Source organism: Cotesia typhae, unplaced genomic scaffold, assembly GCF_013202065.1.
Source record: "Cotesia typhae breed Kobodo isofemale line unplaced genomic scaffold, CoteBio_Ctyphae contig_5, whole genome shotgun sequence".
NCBI classification, from domain to species: domain Eukaryota; kingdom Metazoa; phylum Arthropoda; class Insecta; order Hymenoptera; family Braconidae; genus Cotesia; species Cotesia typhae.
In genome coordinates, this window is record NW_027423757.1 from 11,159,988 (window position 1) to 11,176,013 (window position 16,026).

The 16,026-nt window shown below is 28.6% G+C and overlaps 5 protein-coding genes across 5 annotated transcripts; 4 read left to right on the plus strand and 1 right to left on the minus strand.

Moving 5' to 3' along the window:
• The first annotated feature begins 8 nt into the window (after positions 1-8).
• LOC141531436 (uncharacterized) lies at positions 9-4,108 on the plus strand. Its single transcript, XM_074249273.1, has 5 exons — positions 9-179; positions 2,701-2,832; positions 2,904-3,099; positions 3,172-3,327; positions 3,764-4,108. Exons 1-5 carry the CDS (start codon positions 13-15, stop codon positions 3,896-3,898), a joined length of 786 nt encoding a protein of 261 aa, XP_074105374.1. The 5' UTR covers positions 9-12; the 3' UTR covers positions 3,899-4,108.
• On the minus strand, positions 962-2,225 carry Gsts4 (glutathione S-transferase S4). The gene is made up of 5 exons (XM_074247807.1): positions 2,113-2,225; positions 1,833-1,980; positions 1,589-1,756; positions 1,385-1,521; positions 962-1,274 (listed from the first exon to the last, which is right to left on the minus strand). The coding sequence occupies exons 2-5, from the start codon at positions 1,969-1,971 to the stop codon at positions 1,107-1,109; spliced, it is 612 nt and encodes a 203-aa protein (XP_074103908.1). The 5' UTR covers positions 1,972-1,980; positions 2,113-2,225; the 3' UTR covers positions 962-1,106.
• A 2,809-nt stretch (positions 4,109-6,917) lies between the features above and the next one.
• On the plus strand, positions 6,918-9,407 carry LOC141530569 (odorant receptor 13a-like). The gene is made up of 8 exons (XM_074247759.1): positions 6,918-7,430; positions 7,509-7,628; positions 7,711-7,828; positions 7,886-8,147; positions 8,225-8,347; positions 8,420-8,510; positions 8,579-8,715; positions 9,212-9,407. The coding sequence occupies exons 1-8, from the start codon at positions 7,287-7,289 to the stop codon at positions 9,393-9,395; spliced, it is 1,179 nt and encodes a 392-aa protein (XP_074103860.1). The 5' UTR covers positions 6,918-7,286; the 3' UTR covers positions 9,396-9,407.
• Positions 9,408-10,065: 658 nt separating this feature from the next.
• On the plus strand, positions 10,066-12,596 carry LOC141530413 (odorant receptor 13a-like). The gene is made up of 9 exons (XM_074247492.1): positions 10,066-10,230; positions 10,307-10,423; positions 10,615-10,732; positions 10,796-11,057; positions 11,124-11,246; positions 11,304-11,394; positions 11,903-12,039; positions 12,119-12,251; positions 12,332-12,596. Exons 1-9 carry the CDS (start codon positions 10,066-10,068, stop codon positions 12,386-12,388), a joined length of 1,203 nt encoding a protein of 400 aa, XP_074103593.1. The 3' UTR covers positions 12,389-12,596.
• A 183-nt stretch (positions 12,597-12,779) lies between these two features.
• Positions 12,780-15,732, plus strand: LOC141530414 (uncharacterized). Its single transcript, XM_074247494.1, has 9 exons — positions 12,780-13,249; positions 13,306-13,425; positions 13,779-13,896; positions 13,994-14,258; positions 14,337-14,465; positions 14,743-14,833; positions 14,895-15,031; positions 15,487-15,619; positions 15,682-15,732. Exons 1-9 carry the CDS (start codon positions 13,106-13,108, stop codon positions 15,730-15,732), a joined length of 1,188 nt encoding a protein of 395 aa, XP_074103595.1. The 5' UTR covers positions 12,780-13,105.
• The last annotated feature ends 294 nt before the right edge of the window (positions 15,733-16,026 follow it).

Sequence of the window (16,026 nt, forward strand, 5' to 3'; positions counted from 1 at the left end):
TTCTACTACAAGATGTCTGTTCTGCTACGCGCCGCGAGCACTGACGGACAATCCAGCACACGCATACGGATGCAAACTCCTAGTGCGCATCGTCCACACGCAGCTATACCACAAGATCCGTGCTCCGAGGTCACCAGATGTCAATTTCCGGCGCCAGTGGGCGCTAGTTTTCTTCGTACGTAAGTGCGCCACCCTTTTTTATTTTAGTTCTGTTGAGGGTAGCTAGGCGGCACCAGGAATCAACTTCTGGGATTGGTTAGGTAGGGAGCTACTCGTCGTCTGTTTAGCGATCGTCTTCTGTTTCCTTTGTTTGGGATTGCGGGAGAGAGCTACTACGCAGTTTGTTACTGCTGTGTATTTAAGGACGCTCGTAGACAAGATAAAGACACCAATAGGTTATGGGTATTGGTTTCTTTCTCAGGCTCTCTTTACTGGCTATCGTTCACTTACTTCCACTCACGTAAAATATCGAACATTACTAACTTCAAACATTTTTTATAAAAAAATTAATGCCGCTTGTTTATATTATTTTTGATAAAAAATACTTGTTATATCTTCAATTAATGATTCTCGGTTTTTTTTTAAAACAATCCTAAGAAAAGTACGATTGATATTTAATAAAACGTTCGCTTGAACGTCGGTCAGCAAAATTCAAAATTTAAAATATACTAATTATTATAATATTTCAAAATTTAGTGCCGCAAGGACTATTTAAAAAAATTCCTGCTTATAGAAGATACTTGAGAGTATAAGTAGTCAAAACTTCAAAAAAATTTTAAGAATACGATTTTTTCTCGGAACGCCCTCGATACAATAAGACAAGATATAGTTTTTGGAATAATTTATGCCAAAAACTCCCATTTCCTACAATTTTTTTCTAATTTTTGAAAGCGAATAGAAATAGTCTATTTTTGAAAATCTTAAGTTAAATCTCAAAATTCTTTTGGAAATAGTATATTCATCTCTAACATCACCATTTTTATACAATTTACAAAGGTTCAAAATTATTTCGATAATGCTCATATTTTAGTAATAAAAAAAATAATTTTTTAAAGATATTTTTATTATAATGGTTAAAAAATAGCAAAATAGCATGAAAAAGTGTTTTAGAACTCCAACTTAGGGCGCTTGTCAACCCATTCCTTGATTTTCGGAACAGACAAGACATTTTTACGAATTTTCTTCAAATTCGGATGTTCCTTGGTTATTTCTACTCCACAAGCATTTACAAGAGAGTCATGAATCGCAGCAAAAAATATATCTGCGTAGCTCAACTGCAAAAGAGATGAAATATTAGAAAATTATTTCATCCAAAAACTGTATCGTAATAATTATAGTCAAAAATTAAATAGAAATTCTAAATAGTAGGCTTAAAATTTTTTACCTTTCCGTTTACAAAGTAACCATTGTCGGCGCAACTTTCCAATTTGTTCAAATAAAACGGCAAAGTTTTGGTCAATACTTCTTCTTTCCTCTTAGTTTTTATCTCAGGATTAGATTCTCGATAGAACAACGCAACGTCTGTAATTACATAGAAACAAATTAAAGATTCTTTTAGGCTGTTAATACCTCCCAAAATAACCCTCACGTTTTCTTAATTCGTAGAGCGCCTCGACAATCGAATCAATTTGCAGAGCATTCAAGTCTGTTTCACCAATTAAATCCATCTGTTTAGCCAAATAGCGGCAGATAGGCACTGATTGACAGTAAGGTTTACCATCAATTTCCAGAATGGGTAATTGCCCGAACGGTGTGTCTGAAAAATATAACAAAATTCTCAAATTTAAGTTAAAAACTGAATGAAAAAAATGAATCAATTAAGTCACAAGTACCTGGTTTCATTTTTGGCCATTCATTCAGACGATCGACCCGGAAGTCTTGAAATTGATGACCTCCATAGCTCAAAAGAAACCTTATAGGTTCACCGAGCCCCATTACGTTAAAGTACGTCAATTTATATTGATGCGGCATTTTAAAAATCTAAAAAAATTCACCAATATATCACTTCCATTAGAGAAGACAAATATATTCCTGTTATTTCTATTCCTATTATTTGATGCTGCAATAAAACCACAAGAAAAAATATTTATATAAAAAACTAAATTTACTCACCGAATAGAAATAACCTTTTTATAACAAAAACACTGCCGGTCTGGTGGCGTCGAAAAATATTGTTACAAAGTGAGACTGTCGAATGTGATGCCCCTTCTTGGACTACCAGTCTGCTGCTCTCACTTTCACTTTACATTTATTCACTCTTTCTTGTTCTACATAACATATATTCCCACATATCATATGTATGTCCCATTTGTATTCGTCGTAAAGAGCAATGACTCATCCTCCATTCAAAAGTTATCACTCACAAAATTTATCAAGCTCGTCATTAATTATTTTAAAACATTTTTATCCAATCTTTTTTTTTTTTTTTTCATAAATTCGATCGATAATCCAATCGGTGCCCTTTGGTCACTATTTGCGGGTTTAATTATGATGATAACAAAATACCAAGTCCATTTTTAACTTAACTTGTCAACTTTGGTGCTCATTTACCGACGACGCGTCGTATTATTTAAATTGTTTCATTAAAGTCGCTTAATTTTGGTGTTACTTGTATTTTAATAATTAAAAATTGATATTTGTAATTATTTAAGTACTGATTGTGAGGATGGATTACATTCTGTATGCTTCGGTGATTCACAGAGAAAGACGAGAGTATATAGTGGTGGCTTCTTATCCTCCTGAGGATAATCCTTATTATAGAGACATTGTTCTTAATACTATTCGGGATTCAGCGAATTCTGAAGATGATAAAATTACCATTCCGTGCGATAGGTAACTATTTTTTTTTTTTTTTTCATTTACCTTCTCCTATGTCATCTTATCTTAATGCCTTTATTGAACAGATTCGTGGCACATATCCTGACCGGGGAGTTGTACTATACGTGCTTGACGCCCACGTCAGTTAATATCGATTTCAACGCTCAAGAATTCTTGGAAAAAGTTAGGAGTGTCTATCGCGAGCTCTCCATTTTGGCCGACTTTTCCCAAGAATTTCAAAAGTCAAGAGCGAAATTTTCTGAGCCGCTTAAGGAAATTATTGTAATCTTGAATTTTTTCAAATATTCTCCATAGAAGATGGATTTATATTCTTGAGTATTTTTGATATTTCAGGAAACCAAAAATTGTCAGAATTTAACGTATTTGCCAATTGTCAAAGACGAGCTTGCTCAAGTGAGAAAAGTTTTGATCGAATCCGTCCAAAAGTTAATTGACAGAGGACAAAGGCTGGAAGAGCTTGTTAAAAAAACTCAAATTTTGGAAATTACGGTATGACTTTATTTTTGTTATTTTGTAAAGAGGTTTTTTGGTCTAGAGGCACAAATTTTAGTAAAATAACAAAAAAATTAGTAATATTGTTAGTATAAATATTTTTTGATATATCAAAAAAATATCCAAATTGTAAAATTCAAAATATTACAAACTAGCAAAGTTTGAGATTAAAAAAAAAAAGACATAAGTTTTACTTTTAAAGTCACTTAAAATTAAAAAAATAATTAAATTCTTGATTAGTTAAGATGCTGTAATCAATTGAACCAGGAAGAAGTAGAAAAAAAATTTTTTTTTGGAAAATTTAATCAAAATAAAATTTTTTTTCTAATAAAGACAAAAAAATCCAAAAATACAATTTTTTCTAATTCTCGACCAAAATTCTGTCTAATGTTTGCTAAAATATCAAAAATAAATTACCACAAATTAATTTCAGATGCGAAAAGATTTTCAGTTAGCTCAGAGATCGACCAAAAAAAAACATAGCATCTGCTTTGCCGTTCTTTTATCGATTGTAATGCTCCTGACATGTTTAGCGTTTGGCATTTTTGTTTACGTTCAATTTATGTGACATTTATGTTTATTGTTCACAGACTGTAGATAATAACATGACATTTAATCAGTTACTTTTTTTCTAATAAGATCGTCAGTATTATAAATATTCACTCGATAGAGTCCTCATCTAATTTCGCCAAAAAATTCAGAATATTTTTTCCTAGATTTAATTTGAATGTAATTTATTCGATAATTTAACTCATAAAATTTCCGATAACCTGCGACTCCTCCGTATGCTACTCTGTATCACTATTTATAATTTTTATCTGAATCGAAATGAATAAAAATAAAAATTTCAATTAAAATTCACATTATCAGTGTTTAATTTTTCTCATTCACCAGCTATCTTCCTTTCAAACGATAAAAACTTTAATTAAAAAAAAAATTTGAGCACCTCGTGGTTTTACGAAGTAAAAAAAGAAACTGAAACAGAAATAAAAAAATAAAGCTCGAGTTATCGAAAGAACGTCTGGAAAATTTGTAACAAATCGAATCGAGTGAACCAATCAACGAATCAGCGTTTCGACCCTTTAGCTTTGTGTGAGAGCTGTTTGGAATCAAAGAGCGGGTTGTAACAGGATTTCCAGACAATTTTGTGTTTTACAGATGAAAAGTATTACGCTGGATCTCTTTCACACAAAAAAATCTGTAGTTTGCATTAATTAACTTTATTATTTTTTTTTTTTTTTTTATTTTTAAAATATTAAGGGAGACTTTTGCTGAGTCTGCTAAAAATTGACATGAAGGTGCAAGTGCAAAAAGCTTACGGGAGTCTAAATTTAACTTCAACTTCACCTGCTTCACCGTGGTGTCCTATTGGCTAAAGCCCAGGAGAAAGGCGTGCAATAAGGAAAGTTTCGATTTTCTCCTCTTCAGCGAAGGTGATAGTCATGTCATATCATCGGATAGCTTATGGTATCGAAGAATAGAATAATACACTGTAGACAAATGGTATAAGTAACTCAGTATAGTTTTCTCTTAGAAGTCATCACAAATGCTGAATCAATAGTTAGTTTGACATTGACTTACGGAGGTGAAACATCTCATCATGATTTTCGTTTTGCATCAGTGTGTTTTTAGATTTTCTTGGTAAGTTTTTTTTTTTTTTTTTTTTTTTACTACTTACAATTTTTATTGAACTATTTTTTTTTTCTAATCTTCAGTGGTACTGAAATTTATTCTTCTTTTTTAAGTTTTTCAAAGTTTAAGATTTCAAAAGTGATAATCATAAATTTTTCTGAATAAAAAATGATTATTATTCGGGTTAAAATTACAATAATTCCAAAATTTTCAAGCTACGTCAAAAAATTTTGAGTTAAAAATCACAAAACGTAAATTTGTGAAATTTCATTTTAATTAATAAAAATTTACTTGATTTTTTTTCAATTTTTGCAATTTCACTAAAATTTATAAAATTCCTTTGAATAAATAAAATTTACTTGAATTTCTTGAAATTCTTTCAAATTTTTAAAAATTCATGCCAGCTCGTGAAAATTCACTGATTTTAAAATTTAATAAAACAAAACGTTTATAGTGTAATTTTTATTCTTAATAAGTACTTACTAATTCAAATTAGAGAGCGAATTTCAAACTAGTAATTTTCAATTATTTTTTTTTTTTTTTTTAAAGCTCTCCTAGCCAAAATTTGGAAAATCATAACAACAATTCAAATGGATAATCATCAATCACAATAAAAAGTAAGTATACATTTATTGCAAAAAATTTTAATTGAAGAAGTGTTAAATTTGATTAATTGTAATTTAAATTTCATTGATTATTTACTCACCCTCGCGATCAATAAATTGTTGATAACAGAGGAACAGTTGAGGTAAAGGGTGGCTTGTGTTATCTACGAGGGTTGGTAACTCCAGCAATGGTTGATAACAATACTTCATATGGTAAAAAGCAATATATATAATTTCTATTGTTGATAAGTCGCAAGAGTTGCTAAAGATAAAGTAAAAATATTTTTATAATCGATGATGTTGAAAATAGCGTTATGATACTTTTATTATGTGTCGCTAATTTTTTTTTTCGAAAACATTCAAACATAATTGTGATAAAAATATTTGGAATTTAATGTTTTTTTCTTTTTGTTAATTCATTTTTATTTTAATTATTATAAATGAGATTAAACATTTTTTTGTACTTTTCAGTGGTTCATAAATTTTTGCATACAATCGTGATTCGTTTCTAAAGAAATTTTTCCTACAATAATTAAAATGAATCAAAAACTTTTTCTATTGATGTGAATTATTTAATCATTTTTTTTCTATACATATTTAACAATTTTAATTTTTTCAATTTCTCTTCAAAAATCAAATAAGATTAAAATATTATCAAAACTCTGTTACTTTTTAAATTTACAAAAATTTTTTTGTCTTATAAATTCACATCGCAAGAACCGCTCGAAAATTTTTTTTCACATAGTAACAGCACCATCTTACAAACTCCACCGTCCATTTTACGGCATCAAATGAATTATTTCATTTTGTTTAAGAGATTTTGTATGAAACATATTTTTTTCCCCGAGTGAAGGATTTTGGTAGCCTGTTTATCCATCTTCAATTTGACGTTTAAGATTTTCCTTAGCGCCGATTTCTTTTTCAGTGAAAAAGGAACCTTTTGTCCGTATCTGTGGATATTTTAGGAACAAATAGTCGTATAGAAAATTTTAGGGCAGTTTCAAAAATTTTAATAAATTTTCCATAAAATTTATTAATGGTCTTTGACAAAAAAAAATTATTTTTACCCTTAACATTAATTAAAAATGTAGTTTTAACAGTTAACAATACTCAGCTACGGTTAGTTTAAAAAAAATTGTGTATAATTTACAATAAAAGTATTTTTGATTATTCCATCTGAAAATTAAAAAATAAAATAAATTTTTGCAAAATTGTACTTTTATTATTTTTAGATCTTTTAAAAAAAATTGTATTACAAATTCATCCAACTCTTTTTGAAATTTTCCATTACAACTATTGTATAAATTCATCAATCAATTTTTTTTTTTTTTTTTTTTTTTTTTTAAATACGTTACAGATAATTTATTTTCCAAAAAAATATTTTTGGAAAATTTTTTAAAGAAAATAAAATACACAATTTTAAATTAAATTTCTCACAACATATTTGTCTTTGCAATGAATGTATCACGGATGTAAAATCTAAAATATTTTCCAAGCTAATAAATCTTTAAAGACACGCAATGTCGCATGTGTTTTCGCGGAATCACACAACCACATTAAAAATTCAGATCCATTTTGCCACATTGAAGTTCTGATCATTGATATTCCCTTTGAACATTCGGCCGGAGATATAGTTCCAACGGAATATTTTATTATTACCGTACGCGAGCTTCTGCAAACGTTTTATTATGATCCAACAACGGAAGACTGTTGCACACGATGGATTACCTAGCGAGTTCATATTGTCGACTAAATAAAGTTTTATTGTCATGTTTGGGCGAGTGGCCTTACCAAACTTCGACCCAGCGACGAATCGTACGCAGTATTATTTATTTTTTGAGCGCCAGTATTATTATTCCGAAGGTATGACAAAAATAAATAAATTTTTTTGGAGTAATAAATTTATTTATTTTATTACAGCAATAAATTTTTTATTTTCAGATAATAAAACTCGTAAAAGTTTGGGGAAATTTAGATTTGATCATTGAGTGCGTGCCAATGTTGCTCCTCGACGCAGTTAATTTTGTAAAAGTGGCCAATGGTTTTATAAATTTCCACAAGGTACTAAACATTCAATAAAAATTCCTAGAAAAATAGTGAAAACAAAAAAAAAGATGGAACTTGATTATTGTGTGAAGTACAGATGCGTCAATTATTTGACAGGATTCAGGACAACTGGAAGCTCGAGTTCACAAAAAAAGAGTTTGAAATTTTGGAAAATTACGCTGAAGACGGCCGAAAACTTACAAAATTTTACGCAAGTATGAAAATTGAACTTTTTAAAAAAATTGTTCCTTACATTTTTTATATTTTTTTAGCTTATATGTATTCCACGATGTTAGTATACTTTTGCATGCCAACTTTGCCGAAAATATTGGATATATTGGTTCCATTAAACGCCTCAAGACCGGAATCGTATTTATTTGAAGCCGAATATTTCATTGATCAACACAAATATTACTTTCCAATTTTAATCCACGCGTACATTACCTGCGCAGTCGCCGTTTCCATATTGGTTGCGTTCGACACGGAGTATGTGGTTCAAGTTCTGCATGGCTGTGGAATTTTCACAGTGTTAAGGTTAAAAAAATTTTTTATATTAAATAAATATACAATTATTAATTACAAATAATTTTTAAAGAATATAATGATCTTAGATATAAATTGGAGCATATGGTAATAAGAGACGACGAAGCTAATCCGAAAAATGACAAACAGATAAAAGCAACTACCTACAAAATGGTGGTGGAGTGCGCAATTCTTCACAGAAAAGCACTTGAGTTAGTTATTGAACAATTTAGAAGTTTTTAATTTTCGCAATACATTTTTGTAATTAATAATTATTATTTAAGCTTCGCTGATCTTTTAGAGTCTTCGCGTGTGACGTACTTTTTTTTTGTCCTTTTCGTAAATATTGCAGCGATCAGCATTACCGGCGTTCAGGTTAGAAAACTCTGTAATCAGAAAATTGTTTTAATTTTTTGAGGTTTTTTGAATTTATTTTTGTTCAGACGGCTTTGAAGCTAGACCAACCTACTGAAGCGGTCAGATTCGGAGTCTATACTTTGGCACAAGTAACCCATATTTTTTACAATAGTTATCCAGCTCAAATGCTGTATGACAGCAGCTGGGAAATGAGTGATGCTATGTAAATATTTTTTTTTTTTTAGAAAAATTTATATCGACGCTGTAATTAGCAAATTGTCTAGTTACATATTTTTTCGTTTGAAAAATTTTCTATCTCGAAAAAAAAATTAAATTTAATCAAAATGAAAAATTCTTGAATCGAGAAAAAATTTACCAATAATTATTAAAAAAACATTCTTAAGAATTTTTTAGTTTAAAAATTTTTCCACTCAAATCAAAAAGATGAAATTCTTCAAATAATTCAAGAAAATATTTTTTTTGTGTAACAGGGCAATATAAAAAAAAAAATGATAATTTAAAAATTTTTTATTTTTTCTCAAGCCAAGTATGTTACAAGTATGAAAATTATAATAAATATTAAAATAATTTCTATATAAAAAATTTTTTTTATTGATCTACCTTATAAATAAAGAATTTTTTCAAATGAAATTAAACAATTTGCTAATTAAAACTTTGATATCACACATTAGTTTTATTAAAATTCTATTATATTCTAGCTTTGCTGGAGATTGGTATCGTGCTGGAAAAAATTCAAAAAATTTACTACACATAATGATAATGAGAAGTCGCAAGCCTTGCAAATTAACCGCTGGAAAAATTTATCTAATGTCACTGGAAAATTTTTCCGCCGTTGTAAAAACTTCAATGTCTTATTTCACAGTTTTGTTATCTTTTCGTTAAATGGAATTTGATTTTTTTAAATAAATTGTTACTCTGTTAAAAGTAAGCCTATCACTGAAATTATTACTAAACATTTAAGGAAATTAATACAAATTTTTTAAGCCTTTACTTTCTTATAAAAAAATTAAACTAATTTAATTTACATTGTTGAAATATTAACAAAATTTTTTTGACGCTGTAAATGTACTTAAAAAAAGACGTTTGAATTTTTTTATAAAAAAAATTGCGTCTATTTAAGCCTCAGTGTATATTTTAACGATTACCTTTTAATTTCTCGAATAAAAATGAACCTGACAGCTTGAAAATTAAAAAAGAGAGAAAAAACTCTTAATATTTCTGACGTGACACAAGAGATTTATAAAAAAGGGAGGTAACACACTAAATGTCACGTCAATTAAACCAAAATATTTATAAAACACCCCTTCTTTATCAAAGAAGTAATAAAAACCCTTATAATTTTTTCCACTTTAATGTGTGTATAAATATAAATGACTTCCTTGTCAAGTATTTAAAAGAACAGGTGACGTAAAAGCGATATTTTTTCCCTCAAGTGCGTGAATAAATAATTAGCTTTTTCTTTGCAAAAAATGAAGCGAAGGAAATAGCAATTTTTTATTCAAACCTGCGCAAATAGAGCACTCGCAAATCAGAAGTTGACCGGGGTGGTACAATGAGCACTACAGAAGTAATATCTGATTTTTTCAACCAACCCGCCTACAAGATAACTGCTCTAACTTTGAGAATAGTCGGGCTGTGGCCGCTTCAATCTAAGTTTGAGGGAAAACTTTTGCGATTTCTTTGGTATTTTTTTATCACGACTCAAATGATACCTCAAGTAAACTTTTACAATTTTTTTTTTAATTACTTTGCAATTATTGACTGTACTGATAATACTAATTACACTCACTTAGATATGTGTTTGTATAACTGATTTTGGGCTGGAAACATTAATGTCAACTATTCCGCCATTTACGGTAGCAATTATTGCAGGCGCTAAAATGATAATTAGTACAATTAATAATAATAAGGTATGAAAAATTTTGAAAATAAAAATTATGAGTTTTTACATAATTTTTGTAAAGTGTTTTATTTTTATTATTAATTTTAATTTTTATTTTTATTAATTGCAATGTTTATTAATTTTTATTTTTATCATTAAAATAATAAACAAAATAATTATTAAAATTTTATGTAAAATTAATTTAAAAATTTTTATCAGATTATCGACTTGATGAAAATTATGCAGCAAGACTGGAATTCATTAAAATCAGAAGTCGAACATAAAATCATGAAAAAACACGTCGAGCACGGACGACTACTTACACTTTTTATATCAAGTTGTTCTTTTTTTACTTTCTTCATTTTAATCATCAACCCGACCTAAGTCTTAAAATTTTCAGTGTTGTACTACAATTCCTTAATGGTATTCCTCTTATTACCAGTGAGACCAAAAGTGATGTCCTGGCTAGGTTTATCCAAAGGTCCTGCCGATTTCGCATTCCCGTACCCCGTTAATTATGGCGTCGATCAGGATAAGTATTTCTACATTATCGAAGCGCATATATCTTTTTGCTCGGCGCTTGTCATAACACTAATTATCGCTGCAGATACGTTTTTTATCGTTTTTATACAGCACGTCTGTGGAATTTTTACAGTAATAAGGTACAAGTTTTATTTCAGCAAAGTAATAATGCAAATTTTGCATATTTCTTTTTTTTTTGTTCTTAGTCACCGGTTAAAGCAACTGTCGGTCTCGAATAATTTGAACATCCAGTTGTATCCAAGCAAAAGAGATGATGAGGCATTTTGGATCATTGCCAGTTGTATCAGAAAGCACAATGAAGCGATCAAGTGAGTTTTTTTTGAAAATTTGAATTTTTGAACAGAATTAATGAAATTTTGGTTCAGGTTTACAGAGCTGCTTGAAAATATTTACTGTTGGATATTTTTCATCAGTGTAGGTCTCGAAACATTGCTTATGACGTTTTCTGGTGTACAGGTAAATATTTTTAAAAAATTATCCACACATTAAAAATTATTAATGATTAATAATAATAATATTTAATTATTTCAAATAAATGCTCATAAATAGCAATTAATAAAATAGTTTCATGCCTTATTATGCTTGTTATGTCTTAATATGACTTGATATGCCCATATTAGGTCTGATAATTTGATAAAAGCCCATACATAATTTTTGGATTGAAATTAGTGTCAAAAAATTCCAACAGATGGCGTATGAGCGCTAAATCGTCTCGGGACCAGAGAATTAAATTCAAGATATAAAGTTTTAAATTATAAATAATTTTTTTCAATCTTCTATGAGTCTTACCCTTCTATATTAATGATTATTTAAATAAAAAAAAAAAAACAATTTTTATTTTATCGAACATTTTAATTGACGTAAAAAATTCAAGAAAATTTTTTTATGCCTTTAAAAAATTTTTTTACAGGCAATGAGGCATAAAGCTGATTTAATAATAGCAATATTTTTTTCTGTGAATTAGTTAGTTTCTCAAATGGATAACATTGATGAACTATTTCGTTGGGGTCCGTTCGCCTTTGGTCAATTAGTTCATGTTTTTGTCGAAAACGCTATTTCGCAGCAATTGATTGACTACAGCGAAGGATTTCATGACGCGATGTAATTATGTTACATCTTTTTTTTTTGTTAAAACAACAATATTAAAGAAATTCCTATCTTACACTAATAAATTTTACAGAGCGATGATAAAATGGTACGGACTATCTATTCGATCTCGAAAACTGATAACCTTCATGATCATGAGGAGCCGCGTAACGAGTTCTATTTCAGCCGGAAAAATGGTTATCATGTCAATGGAAACTTTTGGAATGGTAAGGTTCAAAATTTGAAGATCAATCTTCAGTTTTTTGACTCGATATATATTTTAACTGTTGATATAATTATTCATCAGATTTTGAAAACAACCATGTCGTACTTTACACTACTTACTTCGGTTCAAGAAGAATAAATCACTGTTACAGTTTGCAATAAAATTTTACGGGAAGATTAAAAAAATTCTTTATTTTTATAAAAAAGAAATTTAAATGAATCGTACGTATAAAATTCAATTTTTTACACTTTTATTACTGATAAAATAAACTTTGGGTTATTTTATTTTTATTTATTTGTAAAGAAACACCCTCGGCAATTTACAACAATATGATTACATTTTTATGTGCAGAATATTTAGGAATTATTATTTTATACAATACATCGCATCTGCAAAGAGAAGATAAATTTAAGAAATTAAAAAAAAAAATTTTTGAATCACAAATTTTAAAATAATTGTAAAATTTTGAAGAATTTAGAAGAAAGTTAGTGATTCAAAATTTTCCAATACCCAAATTTTTTTTCTTTCCTTTTTTATAATTATTTTAGACTAAGTAAAAGCAATTTATATTGTAATCAACTGCAAAAACATAACTTTGAGATCAACGAACTGCATATTATGAAATAATCAAAAATTCATAATATCATAAAGTCATTTTGACAAGCAGTATGTCGTAATTATTAAAAAATCGAAGTTTCCTCGGCAACAGTGTGTCTACAAAGGCGGAAATTATGACTTGAACGTAAGAAATAAATCAAAATGCCTGTCACTGTCATTTAAATGAATAATACCGAGGGGAAGCACGAGGTAAAAATAATCACTTAATATAATAACTCAGACAGACTTCTCGTAACAATGGATGTTTATCAAAAACCTTGCTATAAAATAATGAAGACCTCTTGCCAGTTGATAGGTCAATGGCCGTACCAGTCTTCATGGAAAAGTCTTGTATTAATAACTGTTATATGGATTGCTTTTTTCTTGCAAGCCATTCCACAAGTATATAGTCTAATAACTCGTAACTAAAAATTTGGTTTTCATTAATAACGTTGTAGATTATAGCGATGGTGGTGCATCGTGATGACTGGGCCATATTGTTTGAAGCTTTTTCGTCGTTTGTTATAGATCTTGCCTTTATCATTAAATATTATAATACTATTCAAAAATCAGATTTGGTATGTTGTTCATTTTTAATTTTTACATTTCCAAATTTTTTGTGCAAGTGTTATTTGTCGGAAATTTTATTTTATTGCAAAATCGTTGCAAGGATTAATTTTTAAAATGTTTTAATCATTTTTAAAGGTCAAAATTTTATCAAAAATTTATTGTCAAAATTTTTCAGAGCTTTTTTATTGTGTTAAAATTTTATCAAAAATTTTTTTGGACTTTTTTTTTGTTAAAATTATTTTAAAAACTTTTTCAAGTGTTAAGATTTCGTCCAAAATTTTTAGAAATTTTTTTTTATTATTAAAATTTTTTTTTTGCTAAAAAGTGAAATTAAAATAACAAATTAAATTTTTAAATTTAGGTAAAAGAATTATTTGACAGTATGAGACACGATTGGAGTGGCCTTTCACACAATTCAGAGATAGCTTCCATGCAAGATCACGCGAATCTTGGATATTTATTAGCAGCAAGTTATGCAGGTATTAATTCCAATTTTTTTATCAAAAGTTAACTAACAAAAAAAAATAGCCTTTCAACTTTAACTATTAAAAATTTTGACTGTAATTTTCCATTAAGGCATCGGATATGTGTCAGTGATGATTTTCGTAACAGAGCCGGTTCTTCCACGGATTATAAATTTGTTCACAGAAACCAATGATACCATTTCACCAAAATTTTCTTTGCCATTAGAGTACATCATAATTGACAAAGAGAAGCACTACCCGGTAATGTTTACCATTTCAAATATATTTGTAATGAATATCATTGTAACTGTAATATCTTGCGATATTACACTGATCACATTCGTCACCCACGCTTGTGGATTGTTCGCAGTAGTCGGGTAACAACTAAAATTTTCGTAATAAATTTCTGAAATTCGTCCAAGCAGGAAAAATTTCCATGTTAAATATTTTCACAGATCTCGGCTGAAAAATTCACCCGTCGATGCATCAATAAAGCGCGGAATTGTCAAACCTTTGCCGAATTCAATGGACATTCCTTACAGGCACTTGGTGTTTTGCATCAGAGGACACAAAAGAGCTTTAGAGTATAGATTCTGATTTTTAAGTCTAATTGATTGCTACACTAAAAAAAAATTTACTCGATTCAAGAAAAAAAATTTTGACCAAGAAAATTATTTTGAAGAGTTTCACTTTCTTAAATCAGGAAAAAAAATTTTTGATTCAAGAATTTTTTACTTAAATAAAAACAATGAAACTTTTCAAAATGATTTTTTTGGTTCAATAATTTTTCTTTTGAGTCAAATTAATTTTTTTTTCAGTAGATAAAATTGAAATTTTGAAAGATTTTTATTGAATTTTAAGATTCGCCGAACAGCTTGAGTATGCTTATACGGTAAGTTTTGGAATTTTGGTCGGATTGAATCTACCGGTTATAAGTGTGACTGGATTGCAGGTAAAGTTAATTGTGAATTAATTTAAAAAATCCGCGTAATTAAATAAATTTACACTTTCAGATTATCACACAATCTAATACAGTGGAACAATTGCTAAAATATCTATCGTTTACACTCTCAGTAGTGATGCATCTTTTTTTCTTGTGTTTCCTGTCACAACAGCTGACTGATACGAGCTCACAGATCCAAGAATACATGTAAATATCCAGTTAATTTTGGAGAACAAAATTACTCATTATAAAATTCCACACAGCATTAAAATTTGGAAATTAAATATCAAACTAAATAATTATCACTTTATTAAATTAAAGTATCAAAAATTTTTTTTTTTTAAGATCAAAAATCGTTTTTTTTTTTTTTTTTTTGTAAGAAATAAAAAATTGTTTTAAAAAAAGATCAAAATTACTTTTTGATTAAAAATAAAAAAAAAAAAAATAATAATATTAGGTCGGTTTCGATGCGAACTCACTGCCCGACAGAAAGTTACTGACGCGCTGCCTGTCTGCCCTTCCTTTATCAATTCGTGATTCGGTTGTCAGTGGGCGGAGCGAAGGCATTCGCGTCAACAAATCGATCAGAGAATGTCCTTGTAGACTTTAGTAGTTCCAAAAATTTCCATAAAAGCCCAAAAATTAATATAATTTTGATCCAGAGCGGACGTTAAGTGGTACCATATTTCAACCAAGGCCCAAAAGTTGCTAATTTTGATGACTATGAACAGTCAAATGCCCTGCAAATTGACCGCTGCTAAGATTATGGAGCTGTCTATGGAAAATTTTGGAATGGTATATTTTTGATCTTAAAATTGTCAATAAAAAAATTTTTTTAAATGCTTATTTTTTTGCAGATGATGAAAACTTGTGGTTCTTACTTCACGATGTTGTTGTCTATGCAATAGACTGATTTTATTGGTAATATTCTTCGCAAAGTAGATAGTCGACTGTGATAAAAATAGTTCATTTTAAATAGAAAAAATTGTTAGTATTTTAGTAATTAATAAAAAAATATTTAAAATATATTTTCAATTTTTTTTTGAAAGAATTGAGCGTGAAATTTTCACAAATTTACTGAAAAAATTTATTTATTGAACTGGTATTTAATTTTTTTTTAATAAAAAAAAATTTTACAAGCCCCAATTAATTGTTTTGACCAACAAAAAAAAATTTAATTGATTTGATCAATAAAAAAAATT